Source organism: Corvus hawaiiensis, chromosome Z (genome assembly GCF_020740725.1).
Source record: "Corvus hawaiiensis isolate bCorHaw1 chromosome Z, bCorHaw1.pri.cur, whole genome shotgun sequence".
In the NCBI taxonomy this organism is placed as follows: domain Eukaryota; kingdom Metazoa; phylum Chordata; class Aves; order Passeriformes; family Corvidae; genus Corvus; species Corvus hawaiiensis.
This window is the reverse complement of record NC_063255.1, coordinates 58,916,048-58,936,049: the sequence shown is the minus strand read 5'-3', so window position 1 is coordinate 58,936,049 and position 20,002 is coordinate 58,916,048. Positions and strand designations below refer to the sequence as shown.

Here is a 20,002-nt window from a genome sequence, read left to right as displayed (position 1 = left end):
GGAGGAATGCCTTTTCTTTTATGTAGTATTTAATCTATTTAAAGATGGTGCTTATTTATATACCTCGCCTTTCCTATAAAAAGAACCTCAGGTATTTTCTGATATTATCCAACTGGTTCCATGGTGATTTTTCTCTAGTCATCCAAGTCATACACAACTCTCAACAGTAAATGTTCATCTTGTGTTTCTAAGTTAATGACAAATCAGTGAATTAGTGTCAATTAAATATTTTCTCTAGTATTAGCAATTTCACATACCAAATCTTTTAAAAAGTTAACAGCAATTAATTCAAATGTAAAGTTCAAGTTAATGAATTTTACAAGATGCTACTACCAAGCAAGGATGAGTCACACAACTTCTAACGGGCTCAAGTTAGGTTTTAGCAATTTTAACAATGATTTCTTAATGTTTTTCATATTGATTCCTGTCCCTTAGGTTAATGTTGTTTATATCACGGTACTGGTATCAGTATCTTTTTATGCTGGTGTAAAATACCTGTGAAGGAGTTCCAGATGCAGACGTGCTGCAGGGTCAGGCCCCATACATCCAGTCTGGAAAGAGCTGATATTTTTTTACTTCAAGCAAATGCATACACCACTGGAAATGTTTCAGCAAATGCCTTCTACAAAGAACAGGTGGAGTGTGCTAGTGATAAGTCTTTTATCACTGTCTAGTGGTAAGGGTTTGGGAAAATACCATTGAGTTATATGAAATTTAATTGCTTGAAGTATAAGCAGAGTCAACAAGAAAATAGATGGTGGGATATGTGTTTTTTCAAACCATTGAATTATAGTACAAGGACACAAAGTGGGGTTTTTTTGTTTGGCTGGGGGTTTTGTTTGTTTGGTGGTTTTTTTTTTGTTTTTTTTTTTGTTTGTTTGTTTGTTTGTTTGTTTGTTTGTTTGAGGGCTTTTGTTTTATTTTTTATTAACTGAGGGCAACTATTTGATGGTGCTACCACCAAAGGCAAAACTTCATTTCTGAATGCCATATGATTAAGTCACAAGGTCAGATAACACAAATTTGGAATTATTCCCTACCTTTCTCTAAGCTGGCATCAACCTGTGCTGTTTCATTCTGACCATCTTGCAGGGCCAGATAATTCAAATGCCACTGCCCACAGCTAGCCCATCTCTGTGACCTAATTCTTCTTTGCTCCCTGTGGCAAATTCCATCTGTTTAGACATGGAGAAACAGACCAATATGTTACTTTATACCCCCAGGAGTTGATTGTGCTTTCTGTATATTATTTTTATTTGACATGACCTGCCTCATCAGCTCTACAGATACGTTTAAAAGTCTTTAAATTTTCATCAAGTGCTACCAATGTGAAACACTAATGCAAGATGAAGAGAACCAAAATGCTTAAACATGAAACGTGCACATCCCTACAAAATCCTGTGCTCTTTGATGTTTGAAAATTTATACCGTTTTGTGCACTAGAGAGCAAAATGAGTTCCAAGATGTTGATCATTAACCACACACACACAACTTTTAAGTGCACATGCTTTGGAGAAAGTTTCCTCAGTAGGCTCCATAGTCATACAGGATTTCCTTTTTCAATTGTTAAATGACTGTTTTGATTTATAAATTACTGTGTTCAAGGGACAAAGGATGTCTCAGTCTGAATCATTTGGTATAGACATTCTGATTTTGGACAGAATTGTTGCAGTTAAGTTGTATATCCTCTGGGTTCTTCCTAAGAACAAATGATTCAGATGCTACAGTTACTAGGCAATTGGGGAAAAATTGTCATGCATGTTCTTTATGAAGGTTAATCGGGTGCTTAAATGTTTTCCCCCAAATAAGACTAATGACAAGTATCTGCTTTGCATAGAGACACATTCCTAATATCCTGTACACTGCACATGAAGGATCAGACACTTGACACAGATGTACAAAATGTTTTTACTCATAGGGCATGCAGATTGGTTTTGCTTTTCTCTGAGGAATGCTGCAGAAAAATTATCTTGCTGAGATTAAGCTGTCTAATTTTAAAGCCTAGAAAAGTGGTAATCATGAGATACATGCTTTAAGTGAAGCCTTAGGCTCTGCATACTTAGAAAGCAAAAAACCCCAAATCCCTTTAAATTTCTCTATACTGTGCATAATTAAGGAATAATACCTTCTTACTCTTCAGGATTATAGGATTATATCAAAGTAAAACAAAACAAAATCACCACCACCATCCCCCACCAAGCCAAAACAAAAAAATCCACCACACCAAATCCTTAAATGAAAAATTCTATACAGGTACAACACATAATTCTAGGACTTAAAATGCCAAATTCTGTTTTTGTCAATTTAGCAGGTTTACTACGCCTACTCCTAGAAGACACATGTTATTACCAATAACTTTGGTAGCTAAGTGACACACCTGTGCAAATTTTTAAATACACCACTGCATCAAAGCATGAAATCTTGGACTGATGATCACTGGCATTTGGGATTATCTCCCTGTTACTTGGAAAATTAGGGAACCAAAAGAATTTCTGTAGTTACCCTAAAACGATTGCCCATACTGAAAAACCTGAAATGGTTTTGTAAAGTGGTGCCTGTTGAGTATGTTCCTTTGCCCTTCCTGCTCTAATTTCAAGATTTCCCTTTTCATTATAGAACTGGTGAAACAGATGCCATGTTTGTCATATCTCAAGAGGCCTCCTGAGACTCTCACACGAAGGTAGAGAAATGCAAGAACATATAAGTCCAGTATAGATCAATAGCAGGATGACAGCTGTGATAGCCTTCAGAATAAAATCTTTTATTCATCAATAAAACTATAGTTTACAGTAGTATTTTCTAAATAAGTTATAGAATTTCTCTTTTACAAGAAATAAAGCAAAATCAAAAATATTTCAAGGACAATATATGTACACAACATAAGGCCTTGTTATAAATAACATTTTTATCTCCTTTTTACCAACAGTGAAAGTATCTTTAGAGGCTCATTTTCATATGGTATGTGTAGACATTTGCCCTAACCCTTGTACAACATCAGTTCCAATTTCCACTGATGTGGACCTAAGCAATTAGGACTGAGGGGGTAAAAAAAAATGAAATTGATTTTATACACCACTGTGCTTATTTTTAAATAGGTAAAGCAGGTAATAGATTTTGCTTGTGCATAGTTACAGAATGCATGCAAATGAAATCACTAGAGAACTGATAAGAAAATATCACTTTGAAGTCCAAAAAAGGTGATTGGCAATATTGTAGAAAGCAGCCGGAATACACAGTTCTTCACAGCTGAGCAAGCAACAGCAGATGACAGCAGAGTGTGGAATGTTTCATTTTTGTCAAGTCCATCAATCCCCTCTATGGTTCAAAGATCCTGGCACTTCTAAGAATAAGCTCAGTTGATTATTACTCTTTGTCTGTTAGGCTCAGCAAATTTCTTCTTCTTAAACGAGGAGTGCAGAAAGTGCTTTTCATTGACCATGGTCACTCCTCTTAGTTTTACTCTTCATGTATTATTTGTTACTGGAAATAAAGAAATGACAAGTTAAGAGTTGTGTTTACTTATTTTCTTACAGAATTATAAACAGGTAGCATCTTTCTTCCCCTAAACAGGCTGCAGTACAATTTGGCAGTGATTCTCTTATGACCTTGATCCCTAATCAAAGGCACTGGATCTCTTTTGGTTCTCACTGATCCAAAAACATTGGGTCTCTTTTTTTGTACAGCAGCTAACCCCTATGGGTTTTGCAAGCATTGCCGTACACTTGTATTATGTGAATTAGAACTACTTGCTGCTGCAAAATGCTGAGCACTCTGGATGTCAGAGAGGACAGAACAATCTGAGAGCACTCAGCAATTCACAACAGCTTATTTTTATCTTGCAGAACAGTGACATTTACTACTTAAAAGTGGCAGTCTTCATACATCATGAATAAAAGTGCTGTCAACTTCTACATGATACTCTTTCCCCAGATGAAAAATCATACCTATCAAAAAACTTTCCGGCACAATTAATGTTCTAGTCAATGTTGTAGCAATCATTCCATTTATTCTATTTCACAAAAAACCCCAAACAACACCTTAATAATGTTAATGGATTAGAGTTTTCTACACTACCTTTATGGAATAGAAATGGTTGATCACTTCTTGGCACCCCTGTAGAGTTAGGGATGAATTGAAAAGAAACTGTTCTTTGCTGAACATCTTATTATTACAACTCAAACTAAGGATAAACTGACAGCTGAAGAATATATTTCAGTAAATTGAATGCATCTCAGCTAATATATCCAAAATGGAGCAAGACACAAAACCAAAACAAAGGGGTCTGTAATGACCTTTCTCTAAAATCTTATTAAAAAACATTACAAAGGTGTAAGGCTCCATTCATTAAACAGTTTTTTAAGGTCACCTTTACATTGTGCTTTTTGATACAAGCACTTAACTAACCTTTAAATAGTCTGACAACAGTCTAATCTTGATTATGAACAAAAAATATCTGAAGGCATTTCTTAAGCTTATCTTAAAAAGTAACCAGTAGATTTAAATTAATATTTTTGTTATGACTTTTAGCACTAGCCCTTTAACCATTGTTCTGTGACAACCTTTAAACTTCCTACTGTATTGAGCACCAGTGTTAGGGTGTTCATAATCACTGATGCCATTGAGCATAGTGCCAATTTCTCAGGGGCTGTCCTCTCTCTCTCTCTCTCTCTCAGGAACTGTGGTCTGGCAAGTGAAGTTGACTGTCGTATTCGCGCCTGAATGTGCTAAGGCAGTTAAGTACTTAGAAAATGCAGAACCATTTAATACGTGAAGTGAAACTGTTGGACAAGTGAGTAAAATTAAAGAAAGTGGTATTCTAAAACTAATATAATGTAAAGCTAGCAAGGACTTGTAATTAAATTATTTTGTTTTAGAATCAGTTTGGCAAAAAAAGTTGAAAAATGCTAGTACCAATAAACAAAATAATGTTATATGAAGCCAAGACAAATTAATCAAAATTTGCAGTAGCACCATCTTGTTTCTGTCTGAAAGCTCAGATATGAATGACTGCATATCCATTTCTGACAAATATAGTGATCACTCCGCACAACTTCTGACTCACTGGACTTTTTACTGCTTTCCACTAACACGGCTATCGGTATTGCTGATGCTGGTTTTATGCTATTCCACTAATTATACAATGGAACTATGATTAGCTTTTGTTCTTGTTTCCTTTCCTCTGACCCTTCCAAAGCATTTCAGTGAAAAATTCCAATAAAATTTGCATAACAGAGTTGGAGAAAAGAGACCTGGACAGGAACTTTTAGCAACTGCTAACTGTATGAGTCAATCACAGAAATACTATTGATGGTACTAATGCCATTTTAAGGAGAAGAGATTTTCAGATGTTCATATTTATGTCAGGTACAGTCCAGTCCTGTGATACTATTCTGGAAAGAAATCCATCTATTTCAAGGTGCAGAACACGATCCTATAGGCAACATTGTATCCACTGCACAACTTTTGTGGTTACATTGATTACAGACAAAGGATTTTTTTTTTTTTAAATAAAAACTCAGTTTGGCTGTAGCAATTTGGTCCAAAATGATAAATAATGCACAAATGACACTACAGGATTCATTCCTATAGTTGCTGCCTGAGATGTCTCACACTGTATATATAGTGGATTTACAATGCTTGAACCTACTTGAGGCTTTTTTGTCTTGGAGCATTTTTGTGCTCCTGTTCCCTTTCCATGCATATGTTTTTGAGCTGATTGATTTCCTCTTACAGTGTTTTAAAAGCCCCAGGCATGAGAACATGTAGTTCAGTGATAATATGTGCTGGCATTTTAGCACTTGGCTTACTAAGCCAATGTATTGCTTGTCATTTCAATTGGTACCTTTTTAATCTAATCAAGCACCTAATTCCTGTGTCTGATTTTCATGCAAGGGTGACTGAAATGTTCCTTCTTACATAATGTTTCTTCTGCAAGAACACCTCTGCCAAACTATGTTCAAGTGCTCGTTTGTTTTTCACTTCTGACCAGGTTTCAGTTTTATGAGAGACATAGGCCTTTTTTTTCCTCTCCTTTTTGAGATCATGCATGGATGGATACAGGGAAAACAGAGATAACAGAGGAAAGGAGCAGTTAACCTTAGTGCCTAAAACAAGTTGGTTTTCCCCTTTCAGCCTTAAACAAGATTCTATTTTGAGGAGAGTGCTTGATTGGTTCTACCATGTGCACATAGTATTTTAAGGCTTATTATGCTCTCAGGGAAAAGAAAAGATGCCTATAATGGAGGAGGTCTTAATTCCTTTCTCCCAGAATTTTGGTTCTATCATGTTTTCCACCAGTATCTTCAGAGGAAATGGTGAGACAGAGAAACTGAAGCTTCCATAAAAAGAGCAACATACCAAATTTGAGGTATGCTGTGCAGTGTGACTGTACAACTTTTAGCTTGTTTTTACATGTATTCTGCCTGGGAATTGCTTTAATTTCAGCTGCACTTGTTATTATTCCACAACAGCATCCTGAAGAAAACTGCACCATGATTAGAATTTAATTGAAATTATGGGAGAGAGTACAGAAGAAAAGGAGTACTGAAGAGTAACAAGAGTCAGAAAGCTTTGACAGTTTCTAAACAGGCATTTTATAGGCCAGTATTTGTAAATCTGCTTACCTATGCATCTACAGCAGCTTTGAAATACAAAATTAATCTTCAGTATTATTTTAAGACCTCAAACTCCTATAATAAGATTGGCATTTGGAAATAACCACAAGTAATTTTAAATGTAATAGTATAATCTATGCAATTCGTCTGACACAAATCATAGCTACATTAACCAGGCTCTAAATACACTGGGCTTGCTCATCACTACAGTTATTCCATTATTTTATTTTACTGAAGCCCTTATCAATCCATATCTTCAGTAGCAGTGACTTTTAAATTATATATAAATTTTATGAACCTTTCCTTTAACAACGGGAGGCAATGCTGTATTTCCATGTGAATATTTCTGTGCTACCCAGGAATATTTCATTGTAGTTAAATATACAGAAGTATTCTGTAAGCAAAAAATAATTCATTAATGAAATCCTATAGGCAGGGCATATATTTATTTAAAATCCAATAGACAGGACATATATTTATTTATTTAAATCCCATATTTACTACCAGATGACTTAAAATATACAGCATCACAATGGAACAAACTTTAAAGTTTGTCACTGCTATTTACACTCATGTCCTTTTTCTGTTGGAAGTGTAGTGGAAATCAAGCCTACTTGAAGTAAATCAGTTAAATACCTAAGCCTTACTACTCTGATTTTACTGATATTGTAGTATATTATATCAGCTATCTTTATAAATAATTTCATGGGAATGCTAAGAAAACACAGTAGGATAGTTTATAATTGCACATGTTGCTTTTTCAGTGACAGAAAGCTCAATCAAACAATTTAAGACTTCATTGCAGAACAGAAGGAGTAAGTGACTTTTAAGTTATTCCTTACTTTCTAAGTGGAATTATCACTTTATGGCTCTCCATAGTGACACTGGACTAAGGTGGATTTTCAGAGCATTCTACCATCTACCCTACAGACTTCAAACCTAAAAAGAAGTACTTCACAGTGCTTCACAGTATTACTGTTAAATAAGACTGTTGCTTTATAAACTAAATTCAAAAGCTATCAAGAAGAAATGGTTTCACTGTATAAATGGAGCCAAGAGAACCAAAGAACAGCCCAGGCTGAAGGGACCATAAGAAGCTGTCTAATTCAACCCTTTGCAGGAAAGGGAGCCTAGATGAGATTACCAAGCATCACTGTCCAGCTGCATCTTGAAAACCTCCTGTGATGGGTACTTTACCACATCCTTGGGGAGGTTGTTCCAGTGAATCATTCATCATTATAAAATCATGCTCATTGTAAATAATTCTCATTATAAAAACAGTTTATTTCTTACATAGAGAGGAAACCTCCCTCACTACAACTTGTATCCACTGCCCCTAGAGAAAAGGAGGATCTCAATCCTCTCTGTAGTCATGCTTTAAGTTTTGGAAAACTGTGTTGAGGTCCCTCCTGAATATTCTGTGGACTGAAAACACCTAACTTTTACAGTCTTTCCTCAAATGACAGGTTCTCCCCATCTTTGACCATCTTCATAGCACTCCTTTGACCCCTCTTCAGTCTGTCCATATCTGTTTTGGAATTGTGGGTGCCAGAGCTTGACACACCACTCCATGTGCAGTCTGACAAGCGCTGGTGAAGTGGGAGGATCACATCTCTCTCTGTTAGCAGTGCCCCCATGGCTGCAGCTCAGCACTTTGCCTCGGTAGCTGCGGCAGTGCACTGCTGGCCTGGTGTCTGTGTGCTGTCCACTGGGACCCCGGGCTCCTCTTGGCAAGGCTGTTCCACAGCTCATGTCGTAGCCTGGCTGGGCTCTTCGGTGATGTCATTCCAGGTGCAGGGCTCTGCACTTCTCCTAGTTGAACTTTACACAGTTCTTGTGACCCAGTCTTGCAGCCTGTTCATGTCTCTGAAAGGTGGCTCTCCCTGGCAATGTGTCCACCTCAACACCCAGTTCAGTGACACAGCAAACGTGGGGAGGGTGCTTTTGATCCCATCATCCAGATCATTCATGGAGATGTTACAACATGGGGCCCAGGGAGCCCCACTTGTGACAGGCTGCCAGCCTCAGTAAAACATTGATCAGGAGGAAGGAGGTATTAAGAACCTGTGTCTTGCCAACATTATCAGTAACTTTTCCCCTGCCCTGTCTAGTAATGGGTCTGTGTCTTCCCTGGGCTTCTGCTTAGCTGCATATGTATCTGATCAGCCATTTCTTCTCCTTGCTGTCTCTGCCCAGTTCCAGAGCTAGCTGAGCCTTGACCTTCATGTGTGCAACCTTACATGCCCTAGCAAGAATCTTGTAGTCCCCAGTGGGTATCTGATCACTTTTCCATGGAGGGTGTGCTGCTTTTTTGCTTTTAACAACACTCAAAAGCTCATTGTTAAGCCTAGGAAGTCACTTGTTCTGCCTTCTTTCTTTCCCTTTGTAGGAAATGGACTGTTATTGTACTTCCAGCAGGATGTTATTTAAAAGCTCCTAGCACTCACATGCTGGTTTGCTCTCCACGCATGCTGCCTATAAAATCCCTCGCATCTAGGCTCTGAGTGTACTGAAGCTGGCTTGTCTTTGGGTCTTTGTCCTAATACTGGTTTTTAGTATGCTCAGCGGGATCTTAAACCCACAGTGTTGTTGTGATTGCTGCATTCAAGGCTATCATTTGAAGTTACATTGTCTTTTCAGTTTGTGAGCAGTAAATCTAGCAATGCATTGTTCCTAGTCAACATGACCAGCACATTTAGCAGGATGGAAGCCCTCATGTATTCCAAGAATTCATGGACAACTTGTGCATTGCTGTACTATTCTCCCAACAAATGCCTGGGTAATTGAAGTCACCCATGACAGCCAGGTTCTTTTGGCTCGATACTTGCTTGAAGAGCCAAAGTAAGTTTTCGTCAGCCTTGTCATCCTGGTGTGAAGGCCAGGAACATACACATAAAAGAAGATCCTCCTTGGTGATGAATCATCTAATCTTGATCCTAAGACATTTGATAGATATTTTTTGGTCTCCAAAGCTTGCCTTCATCCACTCAGATTTCTCTTTTTTTTTTTTATGAAGTGCAGCTTCACTGTATCTTTCTATCTTTACAAGAGCTTGTAGACATCTGTTGAGATCTTCCAACCAAGAAGTGAATCTTCTCACCAAGCTTCCCACATCATAACTCTCAGACTAGGCATGGATCTGCAGTTCCTCTTCTTGTTGTCCTGAATTCATGCTTTGGTATACATGTACTTGAGGTGGTTGGACTTAGGATTCTTCCTTTGCAAAGGGTTGGGAAGCATTGCCCCCTACTCTAGTACACATATATGCTCATCCATGCTTTGCTTATGAGCATTCACGTATCACAGCTCTGGGTCCTACTCTCAAATTAGTTAGTTAAAAGCACAATTAATTAAGTCAGCTAATCTGCTAGCAAGGTTAGGTTGTGTGTAATTAGTAATTTGTCTACTTCCTGTAACATTTCAGGATTTCTGAGTCCCTCTTTGTTGAACTTTATGATGTTGAACAGATGATTCAGGTCAACATTGGATTAGCAATGAGCCAAACTAACACAAGTCCTACAGCAACAGATTGATTTAATGGGCTGCTTGTGGTCACAGATAACCAAGTCAATTCTACATCTAATTGGCCACTGGTACTTGCTACTGTTTTGTGTCAGTGGAAGTAGGACAGACAACAACTCCCCTAAGTGTGCTGGACTATTAAATTAGTAGCTATTAACTGGGTACTATACATACTTATGTGTTGCTGGTTAATAAGAAGGAAAAAAACATCAGAGGCACAGCTTACAGAAAAAGAGAATGTGACAAACATATTTCATCTCGATGTAAGATCAGACACAAACCTGTTTTATCTCAACACAAGAAATTTTTTTTCTGAACAAATAGCCAATCGCTGGAACAACTTTTTCAGGGATGTGGCAGAGTTCCCATTGCTGGAGGTTTTTAAACTGTGGTGGAAAAGGGTGTTAGATAAAGTTATCTAGGCTCCCTTTTCCTCAAAATGTTGGACTGGATGATCTCTTGAGGCCCCCTCAACCTGAGCTGATTTATGATTCTAAGATATTCTGGATTTCTTAAGACAAAAATCAGGTAACTCTGGGGATAAGAAAAATAAAGAATGCAATAAACTTAATCTAGAAAGGAAACAACCATGTCTCTCTGAAACATTTATTAGAAACATGAACAGACTTCCCTCTTTTGATTCTTCATTTCTGGTACAATTCTTGCCATGAAAGTCAAGGGGAAATATTACTAGAATAATTTCAGAATTGCTTATGTTTTATGAAAATAAGCCTTTGGAAAAAATTCCAAGCTTAACATACCTGCCTCCTGCATTTATACTGACAATTTCAGAAGAGCCTAAAACAATTAGATGCACAAAAATTCACTCAACTGGAACTGGAATTGGGTGCCTACAGCCTTTATGTCTGTGGAATGGGAGCTGTAGATACCAAGAGAACTTCTGAAACCCAGGTGACATGAAGACAACAAAAGACAGACTTGATCTTATCTTTCAGCAGTCAGATAAATTACTCACTAGGAACCGAAACAGTGAAGAAAAGATACATTTTTAATGTATCAGCCATCACAACTGGACAACCCTTCAAAGCAGGAAAGGGGCCATTAACATACTTCACACTGAGATCTACTTCACTGGCTTCAAAATCACCGACATAAGCACAGAACTTTCCACTCTGAGAAAATTTAATTTCTACGTTGTGGAGTACTCTACATGAAGAGGAAAGATGTTGTTGTTGTTGTTGTTTTGGGTTTTTTTCCTCCAGTGGAAAACAAGTAACAGAAAAGACCCCCTACCATTAGAGGAAAACTGAAAGGTGGTTTGTTCTACTTCTTTATTAATGCAAGAGTTAATAGGCATATAGATTCTTTAGGGATTTGCTTATGCAAACTTATGCATGTTTCATACGAAAAATACCTCAATAAACTTCTCGATCTTGAAGTTAAGCAGGTATTTTAGTCACTTACTGAGCCTGAGTCAAAGGAATTACAGGTGAAAAAGCCCATCAGAAACAGTTTGGCAACTTACTAAGTAGACATCCAAAACTGAAGCATTATCATTTTCCGTTTCCAACGTGCTCTGTTCTGAAGTCAAATAGATGGCACTGTCTCCCAAAGTGAATGTTGAACTCGAAGGTAACCCTTTACTGCAAAGAGAAGAGAGACTACAATCAACCAAAAATCCAAAGAGCCCAGTCATAGCTGAAAATTTAAAATTAAGTTTCTCTATTAAACATAAAAATCTTCAAATACTTTAAAAAAAAAGGAATGTAAATAAAAAAATATAGATGTTTTGGCAATGGCAAGATAACTGGAAGCTCCTATTTGACTAATGTATGGAAACCTCAGATTTTATTTTTGCATTTACTGAAGTTTTATCAGAAAGTAATGCTATTTCTGAACTTCAATACTTATTTAAAGAATGATACTATGTCACAGTAAATGTCACATAATTTCATTAATCTCAAAGCATATTACTTCCACTTTACACATGGTGTAAATTTTGGCAGCATTTCGTAATTCAAAATAGGGGAAAAAAAGAGTAAGCAATTAGGCACATTGTAACATTAGTAACATTGGACTTTTCCATGCAGACACAGATCACTTGAAGCCAAAAGTACAGAAGGAAAAGTGGGAGAACGAGGTTGTATTGTAATAAGTACACCTATGCAAGGAAGTGATGTTTACAGAGCAGGTGCACTCTACTACTTTATTCATAGATCAATTTTTTTTTTCTCTGCTTTTCAGAAATAATGCAAATGTATCTACACAGAAATCTTATTTCATAATACACTTAGTCCACAAAGCCAAAACTCTCAAAGGTGTTTTAATGGAATCGGATGTCCATTATCTCATGTCCTCACTAGCTGCCAGAAACTAGGCTCCAGGCTGCCTTGAAAACTCAACTGTCAGTTGTGCAGAGATATATATTTTAAAAGTTCTTACCTATTTACAGACAAAATGATAAGCAAAAATTCTGGATTACAACTTGGTATGAAAGCATGGTTACAGCCATTAGTCCAGATATGACTAATTTCCCCCTCCCTTTGCACTACTTTAAGTATATTTCAGATGGGATAGAACTTCAGAAAGGGCAAAACTAGCATGCAAAGTTGAGATTCAAATTCTCAACAATAATGAATCAATATCATACTGGAGCAGAGCTTTACATTCATGACATTACAATATTCCTTTTATTATATAATGCACTAGACACCTTTTCAAAAGAAAGACTATTTCTCTTGCACCAGGATGACCCAGGTCCCGGTGACTTAGCACTATTCTCACATGTGTAACTTGAATTCTATTGAGCAGCATAAAAGAGTAAAACCAAAAATCTTGTAACTAATCTCTTAACAGCAATACACATGCTGTCAGCAGCTGGTAACTGAAATTCAAATTTCTGCAATAGCATCATCATAGTTGCATTTATTGCCTGTTTTAATGAGACTAGTAAGGCAAATTGGGGGTGGCATGGGAGAGAACAAGTGAAACCCCCATATACACAGGGTTTCAGAAAGAACAATTCAGAGGAACTATATTTTAATATCGTTTCACAGTGCACTCAGTTCTCATCCTTAATTCTTAGGTTGAAAAAGAAAAGCCAAGCAAAAAAGAATAGCACAGGTACTTTCTCTCATTCAGTAATGACCAGCCACAAGGAGCATGCTCAACTATGCTGTTGCCCTCCTCTGGCTGAAACGTTCTATTTGATCTTGGTTCTTAATTAAGAAAAGAAAAAAGAAGCAAAAATAATTCCATCACTAGAGAACTGGGAAAGCTTTGTTTTTCTTTAAGCCGCGATTACATGTTGCTTCAATCATAGTCAAATTTTCTTTCCCATGGGGATACCCCCAGTGTCTCAGTGCATCTGTTCATAGCATTTAAGGATTCAAGTCTTTTTCCTCCACCCAACTGCTTATTATCATGAAGCTTGCATGAATTTAATCCACTTTGAATCAGATTCAGATGAAGCTGTCTAAGCTTCAGAAGCTAAGAGTAGTGGGTGGACAGACAGAACATTCAAACTTAACACAGAGAAGTTTGTTTACGTGGAACACCAGACCGGCAAAAGGGGTGCTTAATATTCCTTACAACAGAAAAACCAATACCTACAAACCCTTACCACTGGAAAAAACAGCAGAAAATTTAACTTTTATTTTCTAAACTCTCTTTGAAGAGGTTGTTTGACAAAATGTCAAGCCATGGGACATTTCAAAGTCTGGATGCTTCAGGAAACTTGACTCTATAAGAGAAAAAACCCCACAGTCCCTCAAAGCCTTCTAAAATTTCAAGTGGTCTCCACTAAGAAACAGCAACAATAAAGTAAGGCAAACAAAAAATTGAAAAATATACAGATAAGAAGGAAGAAGAAGAAAGAGAAGGCAGAAGAGCGTATTAGATATACATCTTACAGAAATGAGACATAGAATGCATAAAGAAGAATTGGATTTCATACAGATTTTTCCCCTAGGCTCAGACGTATCAGAAGAATTCTGCAGTCCTCTTTATACCGCCCAAAGAATCTTGCTCTAAAGAGGGAGGTGAAGCACCCCTTTATACATCATGGGATTTTTTTTTTGTGTTTGGGACTGGAAGCCATGAGACCTGCTATATATACATTGAACAAAAAGTTTCTGTATTCTTGAACTATTTAAAACATGAATTTTAAAACATCTACAGTTTGAAACATTCTAAAATATTTTAAAACAAGTTTCAAACATTTCCAGAAGCACCTGTAAAGGTATTGACCTCCTTCAGCTCTTTGCAATTCTGAAAGCAATGTCAAGTAAGACAAGAGTCATACTACTTAAGGCATTCAGATTTGTCATCTTTAGTTTAATTCACCAGTACTTAATAGGAAAGCTTTTCCTGGAAGGGGAAAAAATGTTATCACTTCCTCTATAAAAATAATCCCTAATATAATACATAAGTATTACATTTCTTAAGATAAAATAAATAAACCCTTTCAAAGAAGTGGTTTTAGACTAAATATTACAGTTTCTAGTGGAAAACATACCCTTTAGGTACTAAAATATCTCTGCACCAAATATAAACCTACCTGAGGAATGGAAAATATTTGAACATTTTAATAGATCAATAAATTTTCAATTCTGTTCTTTACTAAAGCAATACTTGACAAAACCACTTGACTGAGAAATAGCTTCATGGAACAGAAGCCAGCTGTCTTCTGACAAGAAAGCCTACATTTACTGAATAACGTATGTCATGATTGTCTTTTTTTTTCCCCTTTTCCTTCTGTTTTTTAGGTCCAGTTCTTTTTGTGCTGAAAAATACAGCCATTTCCCCCTCTCTACTACTCTTTCATTCATACTGTTACTAATTCCTCTTCCCACTGTCTGGATAGCATCTTGGGTTTCCTCTATGTTTTCAACAACTTGGTGAAAATAACCAGCTTGCAGCCTGGAAAAACACTCCTAATAAGCTGTATGTTTATGACTGCTGCTCAGTCTCTCTTTTTCACTTTAATCACAAGTCCCCAAACACTTCTCCACATTATCTACCAATTAGTTATGCTAGTTCTAATCTGTACCAATCCAGCTTTACAAAAACCCTCCTCACAACACAGCCTCAGGATCTGGCTCCAGCTCATCAAGTCACCTCTGTCTGCTTAACCTCAGCAGCAGCAGTTTCTCCCTTTCTAATGCTGAACTCTCAAGGAGAGATGGTGCTGATCACCTTTCTTATGTTAAAGGCCATTTGCCTCTCCTTGGGGAAGTATTACATTAATGGATAACAGAAACAGAGGGTCATTCTGAACAAAAACCAAAACCCAAAGAGAAGATACGGTGTGTGCTTCAAGGTATCCGAAAGTATTACTGCTCTCTTTATAATGAGGAAAATAACAGCATTTGTTGCCTAAGTGGTATGGGCACATACTGGTCATTAGCACTAGTGGGAGTCAAGGAGCTGTACCGATATCCCATTATTACTACTCACACAGGCCTGTCCCTCTTCATTACCTTAAACCAGAAACTTCTGATAGGTTACAAGCAAATTCATGTACTCTCTTTGTGCTATGTTACTTTGAAGAACAAAGAAAAAGCCTGATGAAGAAGATGCTAAACTGTAATTCTATTAAATAACAAAGCAGAATATCATAGTCAATTACATATTTAAAGATTGAAAGCAGGCTCACAGTTGTAAACAAATCTTTAATTCAGGCTTTGTTTCAAAGACTTCTCCAAGCTTTCTATTTATCAGAGACAAATGGTGAAATGATGAGTCCTGCATCATATAATTTTCTAGTATTCAAAAGAATTTCTCTGGCAAGAAAAAACTATCTACAATTCAGTGCATCATTGTAGCATGGGTTTTTTGGTGGTTTTATTTCCTTGCTAGCTTTTCTTATGAGAGGACTGAAGTTCCTGAAGTGAACCATAAAAACATAAGTAAGACTTTGGATGGATATATTATTTAGTGCCAAGAAGAAGGAATGACCTCCCTGAACTGATGCCAAAAGAAGTGGGTACAAAACAGCAGGTACCCAGAATCTTATGGAAATAAGATTCCATAGTGAGCATGCTTAGCAGCTTTCTTAACTCCTGAGAGAAAGCCACTAGCTATGACAGGGAAGCTAATCCTCGTGAATTGTACATACTGAGATTGTGACACACACCACTACTTAATGAGAATTAAAAACTGCCACCACGCCCCAGCTGAAGAGGGCACACCTAGACCAGCAAAGGTGTTAGTTGGTAAACCCCCATGGCAGATCTCTTGGCTACCGTGTAAGATATTCTGGCAGAAGGTATGGAGAGAACCACACATCTGTGAATGCTGGTACAAGGTCTGCTGTGTTAGAGAATGTGCCCTCTTGTACTGATGAAGTCCATACCTGGACTGCAGATATTAACAATCTGATATTGTAAGATAAGCATGCTAATCACATAGCTGGCAACATGTCTTGTATTAGAGGTTACTTCATTGACTGAATCACAACTGGAAAGCAAATGAGTTTAGATATACAAAGTGTAGACCCGCTAAAAACTTTATTTTAGAATTATTTTGGAGTATCTTTACAGGAAAATATAATGGACTTACTCATAGGTTTTTCTTTACAGTTAATTTTTTAGAGAGCAAAGAATATTTGAAATGCTTTAAATCTGAACTCTTTGTTCAGACAACTACACCATTTTGTTTTCCCAACTGATGCTGATACAAAGCAGTTCTGTAGTTTTATTTGGTGCTTAAAGCAAATAAAACCCTCTAGTACTCTGTAACTTTATTTCTATCAAAGGAAAACTTGGTAAAAGATCATGAATATTGAAGTCCTACAGATAACTTTTGACACAAGTTGAAGTGAATGAGCTCTATTTCTACTGATGCTTATTTGTCAGCAGTTTTATTTCCTGAAGCTTGTGTAGAAGTATTTGCATTCTGCAATTAAAACTTCATGTTTATTACACCCCAAAACATACCTCATTCCACATTTTTATAGGGAACCATCAGACATATGGGAGATGCCACATCGGTGAGATTTATTTCAACTTAATGGAAGCTGTAAATATCACTTTCATCAAGTAATGCTGCAAGTCATTTTATCTTTTATGTAAACGCAGTTGGCAAATATTTAACAGAAGGTAAAATCCTGCTGCCTCAAGATTGCTTTTAAAATAACTTGATCTTTTTGGGCAACATGCAGTTTACAGGAAAGAACTACATCTTGGCACATGAGTGCATTTGTCAAATTTATGCATTGAGTAGTTCACAATTCCGAACAATATTCAAGATGCTTCAGTGGTTACCTTTCTTGATGAAAAAAGGCAAAGAAATGGCTCAATACACAGTAAAGAGATCTGCAAGCAGGCAAAGTGACACAACGCAGCACACTTCAGATGCACAAGGGAGCATACAGGCACATGCAGATACTATCTCCCAGTAAGACTTACTGGCTTAAGCATCATATTGGACAAACAAGGCTGAATTATATTCAAACAACTCAAATCACATTCAACCTAGCTCACTAGCAGTGGCACAACTTTTCTTAAGACTTTCTGGTTTTTATCCTTCCTGGATTAAAATCAGACAGGCTCTAATCACATCCATGGCTGACGTTTCATAGAAATTCAGTCCAAAAAATGGTTGTTATGGAAGAATTTAAAGCAGACCATTCAGCACTGAACATTCAGAATAAAGAACAACTTTTCCTTTTCTTAGCACATCACCATCTGCTGCAGCTCTTTTAGGCTACAGCCAAGTTAAAAGAAGCACTTCCTACCCTGACCTTAATGTAGTTTGGTTTATGGTACAGACTAAGGCCTAGCAAAATTTAGATATCCAATTTAGTATTGGAACATGACAAAAAATTCATATGACATTTTTGCCATGTTTATGCTTTCTATTTCATGATTCCCAATTACAATATGTATAATTACAAACAAATACATGATAAATCCTACAGGCTTTTGGCACCCCTCCTTCACTGGGAAGGTTAAAGACCGAGTTACAGAGACACTTGCCCCTTCTGCTGCTTCTTTTGCAGAGCCTCCTTCTGTTGACCACAATGTTAGACTTTTAGCAGAACAGTGGAGAATTCTCTAACATGTGTACGGCCTTTACCTGCTAGAATAGAGCGTAGGTTGATCACGTTGACAGTGCTCATCTACATTCAAGGAAGAAGAAGAAAGTGTGGTTGCCAAGGAAGCTGCTTCAAACAGAGATTGAGTGCTTGGCACTAGATCCGGCCGGTGGTGTGAACCTAGTACTGCATATACAGAAATAAAGAACTACATTAACAAATTTCATTTCAAGTTGAGCCCAGGAATCTTCATGTAAGTATATGGAGTCCCATAGTGCCCTCATCAGCTTCTTGAAGTTTCTTAACATTTGAATTGATGAGATGATAGTATTCATATGTCCATACCCACACTCTTTTCTATTACAGAGTGAATTTCAGCTGCTAACCAGTACGTTCAGCAGAATACAGAGTAACTCCAAAGTCAAATATTAAACAGAGGTATGAGTTATGAATTCTTCTCAGTTCTGGAACTATTCTCATGCTACCAGGGCTCATTTGTCAGACTGGATTAGGCAATTGGTTCTGCTTTTGTCATGGCTGTGGCCAAGTTCTGAAAGGGGCAAAATTGGTAACTTTTCAAAAAGACTTTGGGAACAATGAACTGAGCTTCAAAACACTTCATGTGACATGCTTGTTTAAAGGTCAGTGAAACGGATAGCACTGGCTATACAGCCTTAATTCACTACCTAGGCTGAATACATTTTTCTAGGATGTCCTGAAATCTGAAAGTTTAACATCACATTACAAACTTTGAGTCTGATGTCCTCTTGTTCCTGAAGGTCCATTTTGCCAAATATTACTAACTACTCCCTCCATAAGAATAACCTGACTCTGATTTTGAGAGATCAGCCATATTGGGGGCTTTCTAGTTATAGGACTTCTATGGCTTGTATAAAATCCCTTTAAAAACATTGTTTAGGTTGTTGATTTGAAAGACAGTACCTTCATCATCAAGGCTGGCATAACTTTGTCCTTCAGCAAGAATGCCATGCTTTTCATCCTTCCATTCCTGGCTAACTGCGCACACTATTTCTTGTGATGCTGCCTTTAGGGCTGTGATGGAATTGCACCGTTTCTTTGAAGGCGAAGGCTTTAAAGCTGTATTACCAAATGAACATAGGTGTTGAATGATGTCATCTTATCTCCCTGCACATCTTTAACAGCATATGGAAAAGGTAAGTCATATAGAAAATCTAGGTTTTGAATACAAATGAAGAGCACATCCAGAAACCTACTTAACAAACATTATATTAAAACTAGAGTGAAAGGTATTGTTATTTCATCTACAAGGGAAGTACTTTTGTCTTTTTCAGTTTCTTACTGCTTATTATAGGACAATAAGTCGAGTCACTGGCACCACTAAGTTAAAAAACTCATGTGGAGTACTAGCCCATGTAATCAGAGACAGAATGATACACAAAAAAACCCCCAGAAAACAGGAAAACTGAAAAGACGTTTGGAGTATTCTGAGAGGTTACAACCATTTTTTTGAGCTGTTAAATACTACTATGTAATGATACTGCAGAATTTCCACTTCAGACTCATGTGTCAAACACTTCCTTTGGGTACCATGAACACTTCCAAAATCTTGATGGTGTGCACACTCAGATATGAGCACCTCTTTTATAATTCTTAACAGGACCTGCCTACTTAAAAAGCATTTTGAGTCAAACCCAAACTGATCATTGCCACTACTACTGAACCATGACCTCCATCTGTAGTCCTTCTCCAGAAGGATCCCAGCTAATTCATTTAGTGTTTCTCAGCTGCTGATCTCCATGCACTGGTTTACTATAAATTTCAAATTAAAAACATCAAGTCTTGGCTAAAGACTGAAGAAAAGAATCAGATGCATAGTTCCAGGGTA

The 20,002-nt window shown here is 37.2% G+C and overlaps 1 protein-coding gene across 7 annotated transcripts in view; it reads right to left on the bottom strand.

The window, feature by feature from the left end:
- Positions 1 to 2,740: 2,740 nt before the first annotated feature.
- PIP5K1B (phosphatidylinositol-4-phosphate 5-kinase type 1 beta) overlaps positions 2,741 to 20,002 on the bottom strand; it is a 94,004-nt gene continuing 76,742 nt past the window's right edge. For all 7 annotated transcript variants that reach the window (XM_048290689.1, XM_048290682.1, XM_048290684.1 and 4 more), the window contains 4 exons: positions 19,078 to 19,233; positions 18,177 to 18,321; positions 11,623 to 11,740; positions 2,741 to 3,480 (listed from right to left, as the gene is read on the bottom strand). In XM_048290689.1, coding sequence (XP_048146646.1) covers positions 3,478 to 3,480; positions 11,623 to 11,740; positions 18,177 to 18,321; positions 19,078 to 19,233 — 422 coding nt within the window. In that variant the 3' untranslated portion in view covers positions 2,741 to 3,477. The remainder of the gene's footprint in view (positions 3,481 to 11,622; positions 11,741 to 18,176; positions 18,322 to 19,077; positions 19,234 to 20,002) is intronic.